This window comes from Lynx canadensis, chromosome F1 (genome assembly GCF_007474595.2).
Source record: "Lynx canadensis isolate LIC74 chromosome F1, mLynCan4.pri.v2, whole genome shotgun sequence".
NCBI lineage: Eukaryota > Metazoa > Chordata > Mammalia > Carnivora > Felidae > Lynx > Lynx canadensis.
The window spans coordinates 16,788,796-16,811,046 of record NC_044319.2 but is presented as its reverse complement, the minus strand read 5'-3'; the positions used below and the strand labels follow the sequence as shown (position 1 = coordinate 16,811,046).

At 42.1% G+C, this 22,251-nt stretch overlaps 1 protein-coding gene across 10 annotated transcripts in view; it reads right to left on the bottom strand.

Annotated features, from left to right (window-relative positions):
* Positions 1–4,740: 4,740 nt before the first annotated feature.
* RABGAP1L (RAB GTPase activating protein 1 like) overlaps positions 4,741–22,251 on the bottom strand; it is a 774,838-nt gene continuing 757,327 nt past the window's right edge. For all 10 annotated transcript variants that reach the window (XM_030303093.1, XM_030303096.1, XM_030303095.1 and 7 more), the window contains 5 exons: positions 21,386–21,490; positions 18,543–18,626; positions 15,319–15,390; positions 10,770–10,967; positions 4,741–9,792 (listed from right to left, as the gene is read on the bottom strand). In XM_030303093.1, the coding sequence (XP_030158953.1) occupies positions 9,640–9,792; positions 10,770–10,967; positions 15,319–15,390; positions 18,543–18,626; positions 21,386–21,490 (612 nt within the window). In that variant the 3' untranslated portion in view covers positions 4,741–9,639. The remainder of the gene's footprint in view (positions 9,793–10,769; positions 10,968–15,318; positions 15,391–18,542; positions 18,627–21,385; positions 21,491–22,251) is intronic.

Below are 22,251 nucleotides of genomic sequence, written 5' to 3'. Positions count from 1 at the left end.
CCACCTTCACCGACCATTCTGCAACCCTCTAGTTCTACCTCAGGGTTGGGATTCGACTTAACTGAGCCTGTGGACCAGAGAAAATGTAGGCTGAGATTTCCTGGGATTACATCATGTTCCTCTTTTCAGATTATTTTAGCCGTTGGCAGCCTTAAATCGTTGCAACACGGTTGGGAACAAACAGTAACCTCTGGGAAGTGAGATAACCCTCACAGCTTTATATATCGCCCAAGGTAGCCATTAGAATCAGCAAGTCTGAGAAGCCAAAAAGCTACTAGGTGCAGGCTGATCATTGTCGTAGAGAAGATTCGGGAGTACAGCGCAAAAATACACGAACTGCAGCTACTCACAACACGCGTGAATCTCACAAACCTGACGTTAAGGGAAAGAAGCCAGACATGCAAGAGTTCATGTCGTTTGGTTTTATTTAAATGAGGTCTAAAACCAGTTAATCTAATCGGCTGTGGTGTTAAAAATCAGGACAGTCTTTATTTGGATGGGGGACAATGACCGAAAACAGCCACGAGGAGGCTTTTAGTTTCAGTTACAGTTCGGTTTCTTGATTTGGATGTTGGTCAGAGATGTGTTCACTTTGTGGAAATTTCATGAAGCTGTAAACTTAAGTGTAGTTTTCTTGTGTGTGTTATACTTAGCTGAGAGTTACATTTATAAGTAGGCCCAGGAGGGAATTTTCCCGAAAAGATGAAATGTTACGCTGATACACACAATTGTCAAAATTGATAGAATGAACTCTAAAGATCTGTGCGTTTTATTGTATGTTAATTCCTGTTTTCTTAAAAAAGTGGCCCAAAGCCTGGAATTCTGTATACTTAAATTAGGAACAAATAGCCCATTGCCCTCCATGAAAGCTTGGCCTAATGCAGTGATTTCCCAGTTTGCTTGACGCACCTAGGGCAACTCTCCCCACCCCCAGATATCCTAAAGTTACAAGATTTTCGATGCCATCTATTATCCCCTGACTCCCAAATCCGCAACACCTCTCCTCTGGACTCTGCTTGTGCTTAGATGTCTGAGAAGTACATCAAATTCAACTCTTCAAAAAACACAAAAGCCTCCGGAGCCTCCTCACACCCCCTCAGTGTCCAGTTATTCTCCAGCTCTGCGAATGCTCACCTCAGAGTCCTCATTGCTCCGGCCGTGGAATTCCTACTCGAGTCTTCAACCTCAAGTCCTACCCTCTGTGCTGTAGCAAGACTTACTGGCCCTACCTACAAAGTTATGTTGATAATCAAAACACTGCTCACAATCTCCACTGCTACCACTGAGGACCAGGCCGCAGTTACCTTATCCGGAGTTTTAGCATCGTAACTGTTTTCTCTCCTCACTGTGCCTTTGTAGTTTTCCACAGCAGCCAGAGTAATGTTTTCATATTATTATATTCCTTTGCTTAGCCTCCAATAGCTTGCTTTTAGGCTGAGAATAAATGCAAACTCTTTGCCATGACCTAGCGTGTGTGGCATGATCTTATCTCACCTAAGTAGCATATCATGTCTTCCAGAACTCTTCTCTTCACCGCTCCCCGATCTCCCTGGTTTAAATCCACAGAGTTTGCTGCGTCTCCCTCTTTCTCTCTGCCCCTCCCCTGCTCGCACTCTCTCTCAAAAATAAACATTAAAGATATTTTAAATCCACGGAGTTTGCTCTCACCTCAAAGTCTGTATTCTTGTGCTTTGCTCTCTGGAATGCTTTTCCTCCAGACCATCACATAGATCATTTCTTCATTTACTCAGGTCTCTCAAAAGTAACCTCAGGGATCCTCTTCTTGATGATATTAGATTTCAGAGAAGCAGAATCAGTAGGTGACATACTTATTACAAGGAATTAACTTCTGCATTGTGGGAACTGGCTAAGCAAGTCCCAAGTCTGTAGGCTGGACAAGCAGGAAGGGATTGTGGGCAGTCTGGGCCCCATGAAAACGGGTTGAAGCTTTCATCCACACAAATCCGGGCGGGAAGAACTCCATTCTTCTCTCAAGTAAATCTCAGCCCTGCATTAAGACCTTCCCCCTGATTCAGTTAGGCCCACCCAGATTATCCCAGATAATCTCCCTTACTCAAAACTGATTACTATGCAAAATACTTTACATAGCAACACTTAGTGTTTGAATCACTGGGAGTGTAGGCTAGCCAAGTTTACATATCAAAAACCATTTTACCAACCTCATCGCCCTCACTATTTCTCTCCACCCTCTTACCCTGTTTTTCTTCTTGGTAATTATTACCACCTGCCATATATTAGTCTTTTCCTACTACAACATTCTTGGGAGGGGGATTGTGGGCATTTTGCTTACTTCTTCCCTCCGATACATTCGGGAATGTCTTTTTTGGTTGTCACAACTGGGGAAATATTACTAGTATCTAGTGCGTAGAGGCCAGGGATGCTACTAAATATCCTACAATGCAGAGGACAGCCTCTCCCCCCACCAAAAAAAAGAACGCTTCGGCCCAAAATGTCAATAGTTTTCTCAGGTTGAGAAAAATTCTTTGCTAGGGTTTAAGCTTCACAGAGGCAGTAACTTTTCGTCCACTTCATTTCTAGCACTTAGAGACTGGCACCAAAAAACAAAAACAAAAACAGACTGGCACAGTAGACAGGCAGTAAACTTGCTTGAATTAATGTAATGGACCTGGTAATGTGCATTTTGTTTTATTTTTATTTTTATTAAATACTATGATTTTTATTTTGTGAGTCCATGCTAAAGCCTGAACTTTTCCATTCAAGTAAACTTTTTTTTTTTTTAAGTTCATTTTGAGAACAAGGAAGGGGGCAGAGACAGAGAATTCCAAGTAGGCTCTGCACTGTCAGCTCAAAGCCCCAATGCCAGGCTTGAACTCACTAACCATGAGATCATGACCTGAGCTGAGGCTGGACGCTTAACAGAGCCACCCAGGTGCCCTGCAAGTAAACTTTTAAAAGATTTTGTTCTGTCTCCCTTTGACAGTAATCAAAAGCTTTGTTATAGGTGAAATTTCAAAAAGGTGAAATCAAGAATCCCATGCAAATATAAAAGGAGCGTGTGACAACTATTTTATTCAACTCCGTTAATGAAGGAACCCAGTAAGTTGTTAAACGTGTATCACAGTGCATTTGCATAATGGATACTTAGAGGCAACTTAATAATGGAATGTTAGTGTCAGTAAAGTTAGAGGGGCACCTGGGTGGCTCAGTGGATTAAATGTCCAACTTCAGCTCAGGTCATGATCTCACAGTTTGTGGGTTCGAGCCCTACATTGGGCTGTGCTGACAGCTCAGAGCCTGGAGCCTGCTTTTGATTCTGTGTCTCCCTCTCTCTCTGGCCCTCCCCTGCTTGTGTTCTCTGAAAAAAAAACAAAACTTAAAAAACCCATAAAGTTAGATACAAACTGGCTAATGTCTTACAGGGTAGTACACTACATACAACCTTTGGAGTTATCCATTCCACTGAAAAGCAAGTAGGGACTTGCATCCCTCCGGACATAAATCTACAGTTTAACATGTAGCTTCACCAAGTATAGGACCTTTAATCAGTAGTGAACAGTGAATCCCATTTACTGTTCATATCAAGAACCCTCGACCCATAACTGCAAACCTCGGTGTTTATTTTCTGAATAATTTTGCTGTTTTACTTTTTTATGCAAAATTTCTTGTTTAAAATGCCACATTGGCCAGGGGCACCTGCCTGGCTCAGTTGGAAGAGCGTGTGACTCTTGATCTCGGGGTTGTGAGTTTGAGTCCCACACGTGTGACTCTTGATCTCGGGGTTGTGAGTTTGAGTCCCACGTTGGGTGTAGAGATAACTGAGAACAAATTAAAAAATATGACATGGGCCAAACAGAAGAGGTGTCTGGTCTGGATTTGGACCACAAACCGTTTGATTCCACTATCTCTGATTAATATTTATTAACACGTGCTGAATTCTAAGAGGAGCCAACTAATTTCTTGGATTTCACGTAGGTTCCATGGACTCCCGGAATAAAATGCACATGGGGAATCTCTGCACTCTGCGCCCACTTCGAGAACGCCTCTGGAGTTCTTCACTTACAGGACCACCCACCGTGCTGTACTTTGAAAGACTCAGCAGCTACCTCATCCAGGATGAGCCAATCCGATGTTGTGAGACTCTGGAATGGGGACACGGAGATGGTAGACCAGCAGGTCACCTGAAGAGAAAACTTGTGAACTTGGGAGTTGTGCTCCTGGAAGCAGGAAAAGCTTGTTTTCCGAGAGAGAAGCAGCAGCAGATAACCATGACCTGGCAAGACACGCAGATTATGAAACAGTTGCCTACGTTCCTGATGGCATTCCAGTCCTTGTCCCAGTGTCTCTTTAGGCCCAGCTGTTTGGCCTTTATGAGATGACCATACCTAGTCCTTTTAATTAATTGCCTTATTATGATTAAAGTAGCTGTGAGAGCGTCTGCTACTTGCAACCAAGGAATCTCTATAAAAAGAATAGGGCACTTGGCCGTGCCGCCGTGCACGCACGGTACCAATTTGCAGGGTAGAGCCTGGAGCAAACTCCTGGCATAGTTTTTCTTTCTAAGTTGACTGGAGTCTAGTGTCAGGTAAGAAGTGTTACATAAAGAGTGGGTTCAGGGGATTCAGAATAAAGTCAACTAGAAACGTCAAAAAGACATACATGGACTTCAGAACAAACATTTATTACCACTTAATGGGGCCAAAGGGGCAACACAAACCACTGAAAACATCACCGACTCACAGAAATAGTCACCTTGTCACCTTTTGGTTGAATTTGTTTATTTCACAAGGCTTCATTCACACATGAAAACAAGATACTAATCCAAGTTCATAACTGTTAAAAAAGTAAACATTTCTTGGGACAATGTACAATAAATTGCACTTTTCTTAACAAGCATTACATTTACAGATAGCATGTACTATACATAATACATGGAATTATGGAAACATCGAATTGGTCAGTGTTCACAGAGGCTGCTCATCCATGTTTCTTTTGTAGTCAGCACTACAATCAACTCCTTTCTTCTAGAACCTGTTTTCATCAGAGAAGTCATGGGCAAAATCACAGAACTCATAAAAATAAATGGTACAGAATTTCTGCTACCTCCTCAGCAAGGGAAAGGTAGGAGTTGAAAGAAAGGAAGTGATGCTCATTGAGAAAGTTCTTCCTTCGTTGAACTGAGGATCCAGACATTATGCAAAACAGCAAAAATGGAGAAAGTGATGCAAAAGCCTATTGGGTCATCTTGGATTCTGGGACCATCTCCAGCTTTATTCTTGTGCTTGCATGACACCAGAGTCCTGATGCATTTATATACTTATAGTTGAGTTTCCTCATACTTTATTCCACATATAATATAGTTATGAAACGTTACATTTTAATGGAAAAGATTTTACATGTTTTAACTCATTGCCAATGAAAAAGGAAAATAACTTTAAAATGTTTGGTTTTTACTCAACGATGCTTTTTTCTTAAAGTTTTCAGAATACTACTAATGACAGACCAAGGACGGAGGTGGAGAGAATGGACATGTTGATGATGTCTAACATGTAACAAATTCATTCGGAGAGACACTGGCCATGCAGTCTTTTAGATGGAAGCCGGGAAGGGAACACCTGACAGCCCACTGTAGTCCCTAAGCTACTTGTAAACATCTACTTTTCTCCTCACATCTCACGATCATCAGCTGTGGAGGTACAGCCCACATGGAGGTGTTCATTTTGGTTAACTTTCGGGAGAGAGGGGAATTCCTAAGATTAAGGGCTTTGCCTGTATTACACGGACGTCACTTTGCGAAAGGAAAGGTGTTCTAGAACAGTTCCAGCTCAGCGTGACGTCAGCATGGCAACCAGAGGGAAAGACAGTTCTGTATCTGGTAGTAGGAGATACGGGCCACTAGACTTTTGGTTGGCCTCGGCTGTATGCAGTTGCACGGTACCTGGCTGTACAAAAAAGGCAGGGATGCTCCCTGTGGAACCCTACCATCACGTGCACACGCAAATCTAACGGTGTTCAAGTTAAACAACAGAGTTGGTCCATTGCCTCATTTACTTGTAACTGAAGCAAGAAAAGCAGAGCTATTTTAGACTTTGTGGTTCGTTTTAACGAGGAAGTTGTACAATAGAATCCTCTTGCTGAGTAATTAAAAGTGTTCTTTCCCAGAGAGAGAAAACAAACCAGGTATTTAATTTTTTTAATTTATTTTAAAATTTTTCCCTTAAAGAGGTCCTGAAATCACACAACCACTCTGGCAGGATAATTAGGCTGATTTCAGCTATAGAAAACAAGATCCCTTACATTAGTTAGATACATGATCTTCATCCTCAGTAACAAATCAACTCCTTTAAGGATTTCTCATCTCACGCCCTAAACTGTGTATTCTCTTGTTTTTCTCACTTCCTCTGGGAAATAAAGCCATAGCTATTAACTGTTAAATATTTTAAGGAAATGGAGGAGGTGTTTGAGAAAAATAAATATTAACACATAGTATAAAGGAATGAAAATTTTGGAAAAAATATGAAACAAGATAACTATTATTATTAAATATCCCAACATCAGTGCAAAGATTGCTTTTGTACTTTACTATGGAAATTTAAGACGACCAGTGGAGAAATTACTAACTTACTAGCTGGGAGAGGGAAAGAGAGAGAGGTTATATATGGAAAGAGAGGTCGTAGGCCCATATGACATTCCTATTAGTGTTTCTGATAAGCACTCATAAACAGGACATTAGGTAACTGAGAATATCTTTGCATTAAATTATATGTAACTAAATATAACCAAATTGTGCCATAGCTTGGGATGTGGGAAGCTAGCAAACATGTGCACCGCAAAATTCAGCCTGGTTTCTTTCAGCTTGAAAGAATGTGTTAAACAAGAGTCTCGAGATACAAAAGCTAATGAACTGAATTATGAAATTGAAATTCATTCCCTTAATTTATTCTGCAGAATTTAATGAAAGAAGAAATCATCACTCTTTAGAATTCTGCAAATGTTGGATTTTTTGGAGGAATGTTTTCTACAACATATCCTAGGAAAAGACAAAAAACACTCTAGAATATTTGGAAATTTCCTAGATATTTGGGTTAGTTGATATCTAAAAGAAATTCAAGAGAAGAGTGGCAATTTTCAAATATGTTTCAAAATAAGTGAAATTAAAACTAGCAGTTACTTAATACCGGGATGCACAAGTTTGCAAACTATGTGGGGAAGGATATGTGGTTTTGGAGAGTGCTATGAGAACACATTGAGTGAATAATCACATCCTATACCAAATTTTGAATTTTCTATCTTTAGTATTGCTACTGACCCAAAGGCATTGCACAAAGGAACAGTTCAGACTTATGGTACCAATACACGTACCTAAGTATGATATGGAACTGGAGAAGAAAAAAAAATCTATAGGTGGCCATTAAAATCTTTTGAAAGAGTTAAGAGAAAATTCAAAAGACATTACACATTTGGAATGCAGGTACCTGGTGATTTTGTTTAAAGAGAAAAAGATGTTAGGGGCTCTGGAACTGAGCCAGGAGTACAGGTAAGGACTGAACCCACAGCCATTCTATTTGTCCCTCAACTGCGATGTAAGGAAAATACTGCAATTTAGGCATTCTGTGGAATGTGCTGAGTTTTGGAGGTTAAAAAGAGCTCTTACAGGAAAACTATGAGAGTCACAAAACACAAAAGAACATCTTTAATTTAGCTGGCCATTTCATAAGGCAACTTGTACAAGGCTTCCTGGAATAAAAGCATAAAGTACCAGCAAAGCTAAAAAATTATACTGAATGATTTACAGAAACAAGTACCAAGATGCAATTTTTCTAGCCATTATATTTAAACAACAACAACAAAAAGATTACCTTTGCTAAATCATCGAGTAGGGAATATTAGTCAACACACACTCAAGAATGCTGGATTATTTTCTTTTTGGTACAAGGAAATGAATATTATAATGAAAGATGTCAGGACCAAACAAATAATTCTGTAAAAAAAAGTATTATTTGATGAGTGTAACAAAGGGTAACATCCATATCGGTTTCATGGGTTGTAGATGATATAAACACAAGTGAAGGGGACTTAACTTTTTAGAGTTTAATGATCATTTTGGAGGAAAGGATCTACCACGAGCAACTTGTAGCACGTGCTCCCGGAGTCGAGATGGCTCTTCCTTAATTTTTACTTCCAAGAATGTGTTACTCTTAATTGCAACATGTGGCACAGACGAGAATCCCTGTGGCACTACAGAGTTTAAGGTCCTTGCTAAGAACGTGTTCAACAATGAAGCCAAGGATGAGTATCACTAAATGTTATTGTACATGCTGGCAGCAGTTTGGGTGGTGCAAAGGACCGAAGGCCTCCAAACTAGCTTAGAAGATGGGAAAATTGGTTTTGTCCTTACCAAAGGATTTCCTGCAAGGACGATCCACACAGACATGTTAAATATCATTGAAAAAACTATTTCCACCAACTTTTAAACACTAGCTTTCCCTTTCCAGGAGATAAGTATTTCTATAAAGGTTTTGTATTCAATCAAAAATGTTACCAATGCATTCGCATCTCTTCCTCTCGGGTACCAAGGGCACATTTGTAGGGAGATACAGAAATCAGGAAAAGTTGCCCAACAGTAAACTAAGATGATGTGAAGCTGGCCTGTATTTCCCATTTCATAACTTTAAAAAGCTACAGTATATTAGTGTTTCCTTAGCAAATATATGTCATTATCAAATGAAATACTCTGTCCCTGGTTCTCTATTTCATTTTAAGCACAGTGCCTGAACCTGGGCCTCTCTAGGCTTGTCTGGTAAAGGTTCCCTAATGCTGCAGCTCGCACTAGACCCTCCTGACTTCACGTTTGCTGCAAGTATTCATACTTAGGAATATGCAATCCCCATGCAGTTTCTCAAAAGGACCCGTTAGAATACTAGGGCCAAATGGTTTATCTTCTCCTGCGTTTATCAAAATCCCAGTGCCTTTCATCTAGCGTGTATTGTCAATAGTCTTATTCTATGATTCTTGCCATTTCATTTCCAGATATACCCAACAGAAAATGAAAATAAACTAATTCCTTTTGGGGACTGCTCAATCCCAGGTTTACTCTTTGGACAGGATTATCGTTATCCGGGGAATCACTTTCGGGAAGAAACCTGATGGTCGTCACGAATGGCCCCACAGTGTGCTTTCTGTGAATAAGTCCTGAAAAGTTAAGAGCTTTCGGTTTCAATCTTTTTTTCTTTCTTTCTTCTTCTTTTTTTTTATTTGCTGTGACAAATATCATCTTATCACTTCAACCTTGGAATAAAAGACATCTCCATTTTTATGGAAGATAAAAGTAATTATGAATAATTAGTTCTAAATAAAAGGCATTTAGTTCTGAATTACTTATTTCCAACTAAACATCAGGCATATAAAATAATGTGTAATCACTATGATGGAACTGAACGTGGCCTCCCATGAAGAAGCTCGAAAACAGGTATTCAACATAAGTCAGGGCAGTTTAAGTAACATCCCTTTGAAAAGTATCAAACAAGAAAGAGAGCTACTGAAAGATTCTGGCTTGCTTTCTGGCCTCCTTTACTTTCCTTCAAAGGGACACTGGGGAGAGTCCTCCTGGGTTTCTGTCACTTTGATCATTGTGCTCTTGTGCTCGGGCGAGGCTGGAAACTATGTGCTCTCCTTGGGTGGCTGGGTGGCCTGTGGTGGCTGCAGCGGCTGGGTGCCCGTGGCCGTTTTGATAGAGTTCAGGGTTTTGCTAAACCAAGAGTTTTTTGCAGCTTGGATTTCATTCATAAGGGCTCCTCTCTGATGTTCAAGTTCCTAATTAAAAAAAAAAAAAATCATTGCATTGTATAAATGTTTATCCTCTGCCCCCCAAATTAAGAGTATACTGCTTTTTGGAATCCCCAAGTCTGTATGAGCCATAGCTTTCCTCCCACAAAACCCAGGAGAGATTAAATTGGCTTCTTAATGCACTTTAGAGTTAAAAGAGTTACCGCTGAAAATCAGAGACTGCTTTCTCTGAACAGTGAAATGAAACCTCATTTTATCCACCCCCCCCCACCCTCCCCACCCCGGGCAATCTCGGTCCAAATTTAGGCTCGGGTTCGAAACCACAACTAAACATAGACGTGTGCATGGACTGAATCTGAATTTTCACTGATAGTGTAAGCATGAATGAGTTCTAGTTCCAAACACATGGCCTTTGCCCCTGAGGACATACAGGGTCCAGCACAAAAATAGGTTATGGCGATGGGTAAGGATCTTGGGGAAAAGGGAATGGGGAACAGTCCATCAGAATCCGGGATGATTTTTCTAATTATGTTATCTTCCAACATGGAAAGAGATTATGGGAAAAGGGATCTGGTAAAACCAGGTAAAGACGAAGGATAAAAAGCCCCTCCAAGAAGCAGGGGTATCAGCCAATGTTCAACTGTTCAGGGAGGGATAACGGAGAAAAGTCTGGCCTTTCATTTTCAGGATCAGCTACCAAAGTGGCTAAGTTCGATGAGAAAGGACCTTGGCAAAAAACACAAAAAAACGGAAAAAGCATATGCCTAAGTTCCCCCAAGATCTCATTTTAATTATTACATTTTCATTTAAAACTATGCGTTTATGTCACTGCTTAAACACGATGACGTAACATGCGACTACGCGGGACACCTCGGTAGGCAAACAACGTAATCACCTATGGAAGCGTCTCAGACTCTGAGCCAGACACGCACGTTCCAAAGCGTGAGAAGGTGTCCTGGCGCCCTAACTGTTTGCTCCTGTTGATCCTTTACCAGATCACCAACCTGGATTTTGCACTTAGCCTCCACCAGCTGCAGCTTGGTCTGCGCCAATTCCAGCTCCAACTCCCTCAGCTGCTTCTTCAGGGAGTCCTTCTCGTCGTCCGGCTCGATCCCCTGGTCCTCTCTGCTGATGGCCGCTAGTTTCAAAGTGCCCTCTTTGCTGAAAATGTCACTGCAGTGTTTACACGTCATCATCTTACCCTGAAACATCCGAAAGGGATAACCAACCTCAAACCATTTCATAGCATAACGCGCTTCCTGAAACAACAGGACACGGGTTTTATTGAGCCTCTGCTTGTGGTCATCAGATGCAGGTCTGTTTCTGGAGGTAATTACTTGTCTTGTGCTGCCACCAAAATGGTTTTAGTCAGCACAAAACCCAACTTTGCAAGATAGGTGCTCCTTTTTTTCCATAAAGTATCTCTAGGGAGACCCTGGAAACGGAAAATATTATAGCATCTCTCTGAAATCTGTTCTAGGAATGTTGGGCTTCCACTCCTCTTCCTCGAGCGCCATGCCATACGCTCTACGAGCAGTGTCTCATTTAATCCTACAGCGAGGTCATCAGGTACTATTAAAACCCCCATCGTACCCATGAAGGAACTCAGAGTTTAAGTACCTAGCCCACAGCAGACTGAGAAAGGCCATGATGACTAACCTAAATCTATCCTTGCAACAAATAAAGCTTAGGTCCTTTTGTTCAGCTTTAAGCAAAGATGACCATTACTGTTCCAGGTAATGAAGGTAACTCTGCCACATGCCGAGATTGCCAGTCAAGCACACAGCACTCTCTTCAAGACAACAGTGCTATTGTTGTCTTAAAATATATGGAATATTTCTATTTTAATGTACTATCATTATAATCTGTCCATAACAGAAACCATACTCCTCTCTTCACACACACACACACACACACACACACACACGCACGCACGCACACACACAGAGCAACTCTCCCCACACTTCTGTCATTGTGCCTATTTCTACCATTTAGGCCTGAACACTTTGGGGTTATCTTCTCATTGCCTCCTCCTCCTTCAATCCATAGTCAGCTGGTCATTAAATGATTTCTCTGACATGTCCAAGCTCTCCCCATCCCAGGCCTGAATCCCTAAAAGTCACCTTCTCAGCCCCCACTGATTTCTTTCTTCTCCCATCCTTAAAGCACTCTTCAGATTCCTACCTGATTAATATTCATTAGTCACTTAAAAGATATTTGTAACTCTCAAGAACCTTTTGAGGATAATCAGCCCACTACTGGCACTAAATAGGCACACAGCAAGTATTTGTTATATATATTTATTGTTGACCAAATAAAATGTTAAAGTGGTGGCTTTTGATCGGGGTCTTAAATGATGAAAAGTTTACCAAGCTGGGTAAGCAGTGTTATTAGGCTGAACTGAGGGAGGAGGACATTTCAGCAGGGAGAACACTGGGTGCAGAGACACCGGCCCTTCACAGGACCGCAGGGAGCCTGAGATGGCTCGAGCGGGAGTAAATGGCGCAAAAGGAAGAGGCAGGAAGTGAGAAGGGTTCTCCACGACCATGATCTAACGGTCCTTAAATGTAATGCTTTCGAATCCTGCTTTTATCCTACAGAAAATGCATTCACTCACTCTATCCTGTGCTATCTGTTGGAGAGAGACCAATGAGCCTCATGACGCTGCAGTCAGGCGAACATGCTGAGTACAAAGCTGTGGTAGAGATTGCAGGTTCCCACCAGATCCGTCTCCCGCGCTGCCAGCGGTGAGCCTGACGCAGGGCTCCCCTTCTTCCTTGATAACAGAACTCCTGATTTTATTTGGGCTGGCAGTTTGCCCAGTTACAAGGTGCCATTTCCCAGACTCCCCTGAGGCAAGGTGTGCCCATGAAATTAAGTTCTGATATGTGAGCGGAAGGAAGTGTGGTAGGGAGCTTAAGGAAGCTACTCAGAGCTCACCCTGCTGGAGCTGGGCCCTCGTACCGTCGCATCTCCTTCCAGCCTAACATTCTACCATGGAATGTGGGTGTGATGGAAGAAACTCCAGTTGACAGGTTTGACTTTTAGGTCACCGTGAGGATGGAAGGTCACTAATGCTGTGGATGTGGGTCACTAATAACTAATGAGCTTGGACTGCTGATGAAACCAAGGATCTTTCTAGCCCTAGACTTATTTTTACATGAGAGAATCAACATCTTCTATGTTTAAGCCAATGTTGATTTGGGTTTCCTCTATGTGGCCAATCTAAGTCTAAACTGATGCACAGAGACAGTCAAATATACACTGGGGAATGCTCATTCTGATCACAGAGCAGAGGATTATCTGAAGGGGGAACGGTGTCATGGGAGGATGGAAAAATCAAAAGCTGCAGCATCGCGCCAAACGAAATGAAAAGTAGCTCTGATGAAACAGGATGCAGTATGGAAATGACTAAGGGTGTGGAGAGTAGAGTCCCACTCCCTGGGTTCAAATCCTGGCATTACTGTTTACCTGCTAAGTGACCTTGAGATCATGAATTACCTATTTTAGTAATCATCAATAAAAACAAGACATGGTAAATCATTAAAAAGAAGGTATAATAGTATCTACCTTCTCAGAAGCTGTGAGGATTAAATGGGGAAATCCTTGGAACAGTACACACAGTAAGTGTTTAATAGGTGTTAGTTATTCTTTATTCAGCTAAAACAAGTTCAAATTCCTCTTCCCAAATATCATGGCCTCTCATTAGATAACCCTACCTCCTTATTCAGTATTTCCCTCTATTCCTTCGTACATACTCTAATCACACAGTCTCCTTGATGAAATACCAAAATGCTCATTCCAATTTCTGGGTCTTCAATAACAGTTTTTTCCAGAATGTCATTAAAAAAATTTTTTTTTTATTTTTAATGTTTATTTGTGTGTGTATGTGTGAGAAAGAGAGAGAGAGAGAGAGAGAGAGAGAGAGAGAGAGGCAGGCAATGCAAGCAGGGGAGGGGCAGAGAGACAGGGAGACACAGAATCCAAAGCAGGCTCCAGGCTCTCATCTGTCAGCACAGAGCCCGATACAGGGCTTGAACCTGTGAACCATGAGATCATGACCTGAGCCAAAGTCGGATGCTTAACCGACTGAGCCACCCAGGTGCCCCCAGAATGTCTTTATAAAATCCTTCTAACAGAATTCTACCCATCCTGCTTCAGTCCAACCTCCTCCATAAAGTCATCTCTGGTCTGTAGTTCTTATGATTTTGCTTTCTCTACAACCCTGATTGTCATCCAACTCAACGCTGACTTACATGCTTTTGAACTATTTCCTAAAGGTTTCATGTGCCTATGTGTAACTTGCTCCTGCAGGAAAATTCTAAGCTTCTTGTTATACATAATTTCCATAAAACAATACAAGTCATAGCTGTGCACATAGTTGGATGCTCAATAAAACCTCGAGTATCCACATAAATCCATTTCATTTCTATTTCCACAAAGATTTTAGTTCAGGATGGTTAACCCTTTTATGCCAAGGCACTTCATCAACTGAGTGTTGGTCAGTGTAAAAAGAATGATAAAGGCTAAGTACGAAGAGGGGTAAAGGTGGACCAGAGAGCAAAGGTATGAGCCCCGAATTCTAGGGTTTGGGCGGGGAGATGACCAGCTTTATAGTCACTAATAATCTCAGAATGTTTAAGAAAAAAACACGTTTGGAATACAAAGTCAGAACAAGGTTCATATTTCAGTTCTTATGTCTCATGTTTTCAGGTTATAAACTTATAAAAATATGTATCTATTGTATGCCAACTACTAAGCTAAGCACTTTATATATGTTATCTTATTTAATCTGCAAAATAACCTGATGAGGCAGGTAATGTTATATCTATTTTACAGGATACAAAATAAAGCTTCGAGAGGTAAATAACTTGCCCAAGTTGTTAAATGAATGCATTTATTCACTAGCATGAAACCTGAATATATTCAAAGAGAACTCTGTCAGGTTTCTGTAACACAGATCACAAGAGCTGGGTGTGCCCACACTGCCTCTTAAGAAGACCAATTCACGTGGTTTACTGTGGTTTCTATGGAATAAGCGATTGCTATTTTCACATAATCAACAAAAGGAGTTTTACCGCCAGGGGGCAGCATATAAAGAAATGCCATTGGTTTTCTTTAAAAACAACCCTCTAAAAAACTGGTGGAGAGCAATGGGATGATCCTCCTGGGTTGCACCCCGAAGCCGCATTGATTCAGGCACAGGTAGGATGCAGGCTGCAGAGGCCTCCCAGGTGTCTACCGTCCCAGAATGCTCAGGGGCCTCTTGGGACAAGGCTAACGTCCTTACCACCTGCCTCTGACAAGCCCTAAGATTTATGGGGATGCAACCTTTCTGCTGGCTGGGAAGAGGATTGCGCCCCAGTCGGAGACAGATGCTGCTTCCCACAATTCCTAAATCCTTTGAAACAACGAGAGGGGCAGGGTGGGTGTGACGTCTCACAAAAACTGTCCTGCCCGTGGGGCATCCTCACGGGCTGGGATGTCCTATCCGGGACTAAAGGCTGTGTGAATTTGGAAGAAATACCAGAGATCTGTTTCATTCTTCCTCACCTTTACCACTTCCAGCTCCTCCTTGCTGGCTGTTTGCTGTTTCTCCAGTCTGGTACTTAACTGGGAGCAGATCTGAAGAAAAGAAAAGAGTTTCTTTACTGGAAAGTAGACCGACTCTTCAACAGCACGGGTACATGACTGTTTATCAGCTCATATGAGTTACTCTCGCTTCTCGGATGATGCTAAAGAGATTGAGCAAAAGAACAGCCCCACAAATGCAATGCGCATCAGAAAGCCTGACAGTGTTCTGTGTGTAAAGCCTATCTTAGTCTTAATTAGAGGAAAAACACGTGGGGTATTTTGATTTCTGTCACTAGCCAAATCTGTGACTAGTTCCAGTGGATTCCTGTCCCATTTTGGAATCAACCTATGGCATCTTTGCTGAGTGTCAGTTCTGTGCAAGGTACCATTCTGGAAATCTGGTGAAAAGAATGCTGGGCCAGAAACTGCTCGTGTCTACAGTCACACAGAGAGTCTCTGTTTTCAATTACCAGAGTTTCCCTAAAACGTGGCAAAGGGGATAAAACAGTTAAAATGACCAGAAATTAATAAAGACTAAAATTCTGATCTCGTGGTTTGGCAACATGGAGTGAAATAAAAAGCCTGAGGTCCAGCTCTAGTACTTTCCTTGGGCAAACTCACGAATCTAAGCTTCAGTTCTCTCCTCAACACTAAGTGCCGTGCTGTGATAATCAATGGGGAAAAAATGTACGTAAAAGATTCAGTATAGCACCTGGCCTATAGTAAGTGCTCATTAAAGAAAATCTCATCATTATTGATTCTGAAAGAAGGTGCTAACAAGAAGTACTAGGAACAGGTAGAAATCAGTGCTTTCAAAGCTAAAACCAACCAGACAAACAAACAAACAAGCCATTTGCTTAAAAAAAATACTAGAAGTTCAAATTCCTTGAGTAACATACGAATCTTTTATTTTTGAAAAATGGAATAAAAAACGTTAGGGGATGTCAAATTTTAAAGTGCAACTTGAACTAAAAATGTAAAAGATCTACTTCTATTATCAAAACAGATATTTTTTTAAAAATCCCAGTCTACTCAAAAAATGGCTCTAGAGAGCAGGGCCTGCTTGTTGCGTTCAGTTTCTGATTTCTCCAGCTCTCAGCCTGTAAATGATGACTAGGGCTGTATCAGCTGATGTGAAAAAGAAGCAGTCTCCCCAGTAATTTTGGCAAACCAGAAACCCTTTCAAATAACCCCGAAGATTCCATAATAAGGACCATAATACCATAATAGCCAATTCCAACTATAGAATGCTTTTGGATTATGTTTTATGTCCTAATTATCTTCAGACAGATGGGTCCGTTGCCTTTACATGACTGGTAGTGCCTGCCAGATAATATTCGAGAACAGTCCCAAAGATTACTATTTTGAAGAGTGCTACATATGGCGGCCACCCATGGCCTAATGTGGGGATGGAAAAAACCATTTGCAGTGATGGCAAGTTCCATAGCGCATGGTCTTTAATGTTCCTCGTATTGGCTAATGTCTACCCATCCCTTCTCCTAGTTATCCAATCGGAAAATCTAGGGATCGGTGTTTTCCCTGGTCTCGCAAGAAATGACTACATTCCTCATCTCCATTTTCATTACTACTTATTTTAGTTCAGGGCCCTGTATTTTCTCACCTGGCCTCTGCTGTTAGCCTCTTACTGGTCCGTATCTTTGCTTGTGGGACTCCCCATTGGTTTCACATTTCTCACTGGGACAGATTAGTGCCACCAGTATTTCCCCCATCATGCCACTTTCTTGCTCAAACATTCCTACTATAAACAGAATAAAATCCAAGCTCCTCAGTCTAACTGAAGAACCCTCCTTGAACTGGGACCCAACTCACCTTTACTTCTTTTCTGTACTTGAAACTCTTGACAAAACAAAACTATTTCTGTTCGTTAACCTATCTCCGTGGCTTTGCGTGTGTTCTCTGTTCCCCATTTCTTTCCTCCTCTGCCTCCGCACACCCAAATCTTGCCTCGCCTTCGAAGCACCGCTCAAATCAACCCTCCTCCAGGAAGGGTTTTATTTCCCATGGTCAGTAAGTTCCCTTTTCTCTTATTTGTGCACAGGTGTTATCTCCCTGTTACAAGAGCAGCGTCTAAAGGGGAGAAATTGAATTAACTCCTCTTTTATTCCCCCAAAGAATCAAGCCTCTCAGATAGCAGACATTAAATAAACATATATTGATTATCATAAAAGAGAGTAAGACAGCTCTGAAGCCTTATTTCTAAGCAATCTTCCACAAAGGAGAAGAACCCTTCTGAAAAGACGTTCATAATATATGAAGTGCACTAGTCGTAAATATCAGCATGGATGATATAACTCACATTTTTATTTACATAGCAGCGATGCATATTCAGTATATTACAGTGATTATTTCTAATTGGCAAGGTTAAGGGGGGAGGGTTTCTTTGTGCTTTTCTACACTTTCTCAATTTTCCATGAGGAACAGAAATTTCATTTCTAAGCAGAAAAACCCATGTTAATAAAAAAGAGTAAGAATCAGACTTCAAACTCCCATATGAGGCAAGAGACCCCAGAGAAATTCTTAAGCTGAGGAGGTGGCACAATACGGTGCCTTGATTCTGGAACACTGGAACTTCAGCAGTCCACTCGAGGCTTTCTCGGCAATGTGGAGTCCTTGCCGTGTGCTAGGCATGAGCAGCAGGCACGAGATGATACTACGAAAGCTGGAAAGAGGGCTTTCTGGAAGCATTCTGGCGATGGGGTCAGGGCCAGATGCATCCTCAAGGAGAGCAAACCCTCCACTAAGAGATCAAAGGTTCCCAACAGAATGTCTCCTGCTAGCATTGGCCACAGTTGGGTAAGGCCACAGAGCCGTGTGGGATGAGGAATCGCTAAACCTTAGTCCTCTGCAAAGAGGCAAATGTTACTGGGGAGATCTATTTGAAATCATCTTCTGAGTAGGGCAGAGACGGGATCCCAATGGTAATAATCCAGTTTCCTGTTCCTCTGAATCTACCAAACATCGTAAACAGCCAACAGATTGTTCTGTTCGGTTAAACCTCCCATGTTATCAGCAAGCATGTCAGCTCACTGTCTATTTCAGCGGAGAAAGTAAGCCGCCCAGTGTAATGAATGTATGCAGTCACTATTCTGAAAACTCTAAAAACAAAAAAATGTTTTTTTACCCAAAGAGAAACAATAAGAAAAATCACTTTTATAGCAACACGAGCCACAGTAGCACCCTACCTGCTTATACTCAGCGATGATCGCAGTGGTCTTCTTTATTTCATATTCTGCCTTCTCCAGCTGTTTCCGAAAGACTTCTTTCAGCTAGAGAGAGGGAGGATGCAAAACATCAAGACTCAAAGTCCTGATCAATTTCCACAAACACCTATACTTAAGTCGGCCCGGTCTGGTCAATGCCAATGTTAACAACTACAACTAGATAAATTTTTCTCACTGAAGCTATTTCTCGAGCATTCGAAAAGCCTAATCATGTCCAGAGATGAAGAAATATTTCTTTCCTGTAATGTGTAAGACATATGAGCAACCCACCATAGAGCTGCTTATGCTTACCACTTACTTTATAAATATATTATTAAATAAGTGTCCCTTCTGAAGCTATCTTTATTCTTATGAAGAGTCTAAAACAAAACATCAGGGCAACGTTGCGCATAATCTTACTGCTAGGTAAGAAATTACTGAAGGGCACCTGGGTGGCTCAGTCAGTTGAGCGTCCGACTTCGGCTCAGGTCATGAGCTCACGGTTTGTGAGTTCGAGCTCCACGTCGGGGTCTGTGCTGACAGGCTGACAGCTCAGAGGTGGAACCGGCTTTGGATTCTGTGTCTCCCTCTCTCTCTCTCTCTCTCTCTAGCCCTTCCCCACTAGTACTCTGTCTCTCTCCCTCAAAAATAAACATTAAAAAAAAATTAAAAAAAAAAAAGAAATTACTGAGGCAGCATTTTGGGCCTTTCCATTCCCAGCCCCCTCCTATCACTACTGTTGTCTCTCTGAAGGTGGCAACAGGAAGTTTTTGAGGCTGGAGTCAGAGAAACCTGGAGGAAGGTAAGAGCTCTTGAGGTCAGGAGGTTCAGGGACTGAACAGTGACTGCAGAAGGAGCTAGCTTGACACACAATGCGGGTACTTATTACAGTCGCAGAAATGCTCAACTCTGGGTGCTAAACTGAAAACCACACTTATTTTTGCAGCCCAGCAGCTCCGGGATTCTAGGGTCGGGGAAGGGAGGTGGTGAGAAAGCACACATGCCACCAGGAAAAAAGGAAGCGATCAGTTCTTCCCAGGTGTTGGCCAAACAACCAAACACAAAACACTCTGGTTAATCTTTAAGCACATAACAGAATAAATGGATAAATTCTGTTTGGCAGCCTCCCAGTTATGAATGGGGTGTGCTCCGTATTTGCTAATTCGCACATGATTGTGATTTATAACTGGACTCCTTATTGTCGGATGCTTTCCAGATTTCTTCATATTTGCTATGTTCTTAAATTCTAAAAGAAATTTGTGGGTTATATTGATTCAAACTTAGTTGTTTGTATTCGTTTCTGTTCTCTTACATAATTTAAGGATGTAAGTCACACCCTCCTCCCCTCCTACAGTAAGGCCCCACTGACTTCAGGACAGAGAAAGCTGAGGGGCTTTGAGCAAACGTCACTTAATTCTGAAAACTATGGTTTCCTTATCTGACACACGAAGAGCATAATTGCTATCTCACAAAGGCACTATAATGATTAACACAGGATATATGCACACACGCACACACACACGCATCAAGGGGAGCGAAGAAGTATGGATTAAACTAATTAATTTGCAGGGGCGCCTGGATGGCTCAGTCAGTTAAGTATCCAACTTCTAATCTCGGCTCAGGTCACAATCGCATAGTTTATGAGTTCAAGCCCCACTTCGGGCTCTGCACTGGCAATGTGGAGCCTGCTTAGGATTCTCTCTCTCTCTGCCCCTCCAGCTCTCTCTCAAAATAAATAAATAAGCTTAAAAGAATAATTAATTTGCCAATAGCTTCATTCTTTACCCAAAGTACTGAATTGGGCCCCCAAAAGGCAGGAGGTAAAGAAAAACACAAAACCCATCAAAACGCCTAGTTCAAACTGGATAATCAGCTCCTGAAAATTTTTGAGTGGGAAAAAAATCTTGGTCCACACTAAATGCCAAGAGTCATTTCATCATTTAAAAAAAAAATCATGAAACACTTTTTATAAACCCTGGAAGGTGCTAAAGGATGCATCCATTCATCAGAAACTTAAGTGGATTTCTTCTGCTTGGATGCAGGTCTTTGAAACGCTTTATGTTCTGTTTTATATTCAGTGTTATTGATGTCTTAGAATGAAACTCATTAAAATAAGTGAGTTAATCCCGCCTGGCTGGGACTGACAGACGGAGGACATTGGTGAAGCGGGCCTGCTCTTTCTTAGGGAAGCCTGAAGCCTCAACTCTTTGGGTGGAGAGGCCCCTCCTGTCACTTATGTGGAACGCCTTTGCCACGGTGGCATCTTGCAGCTGAACAGCCTCACAACTCGTACGATGACTGGAGGGTGCTAACAACAAGGCTGGTTCCCAAAGAGCTGCTTTTTCTATTCCCCTCGGGGAGTAAGGGTTGAGAGCTCTGCCAGGAACGTTCTTCTAAGGCATGAATCAGGAAAATCGGGCGTGACTGACTGAGACAGCTTGCAGCAGAGATCTCTGTGGGCTTTCCGCTTCATAATCCTCCTAAAATACTGCTGAAGTCAATTACCTTGGAGACACGACACAAACTTTGCGGATTCGTCAAGGCTCTTGGATCGCAATTCCAAGTTACTAAACTTAGAGGGAGCTTAACACTCTCGCCAGACATTTGAGTCAAGGCAGATTCCTAAGAGCTGTTGGAGGGTAGAAACGCGGCCTCGTCTTCTAGCGCCCTTCAAAAGAAATGTCGAGACCCACGCTACTCACATGTACTGCTTCAAGGTGGCCCTTGATTTAGAGTAAGTGTCATTTTACTTCCTGCTTATTGTATTCATCAGCTCCACGGGCCGATCCTCCTAGGTAAAGAAACAGCCCACCTCTGCCTTTTACCTGCGCAGTCTCTTCCTCTTGCTTCCTCTTCTCCTCTTCAGCCTCCACCAGCCTCTGTTTGGTCAGGAGGAGCTCCTTATTCAACACATCCGCCTTGTCTTCTGCCTGCAAATCAGAGCACATCACACTGGTAAAGAAGGTGAAGGAAGCGTGCGTATACTTCCTCCGAACCTAATCTCTAGTGACGACTCTTGCATCACTACCAAAAGCTGTTTCTCCCCTCCTAGCTCACCCGGGGGTGGCTGCTCTCACTGAATGCCAACGATACAGCAGGCGCTTGGCACACGCCATCTCTGATCCTCACAGCAAGAATTATCTTACAGATAATGACAGGGAAGTCTGGAGGGAGCAAATAACCTGACTGGGGCAGACATCTAATATCAGAGCCATGATCTGAATTCTGAGTTGGATGGCACCAAAGGGCAGGCACTTTCTAAACGCTTCTTGCACGTTTTCGGACGTCACAACAGCACCCGCTCTGAGACTATGTAGATGGACTGGATGGAACCTCCTATGGAAGCTTCTGGCTGTTAGTGCAAGGGGGTTGGGGGTGGGCTCAGAGAGGAGACGGGCTGATCCATGGACAACAGTCAGGTGAGAAAATTCAAAGACCAGCGGAGGTAAAATGGTTCACAAGGCTACTCCCACAGGACAGTGAGTACAGCAAGGAGAAATTAAGACCAAAAACCCATGACAGAGATAGCCATGAGGAAAAATGATGTACGGACCAGGAATGCAAACGGAAAAGACCATGTTTCTAGAATGGTCAAGAAAAGCTCAGAGACAATACTCCGGTTTTAACTTGGATACAGAGTCCAGTTAACCAGGAAAGCACTGTGCGTGCATTGAACTTAGTTAACAGGTGC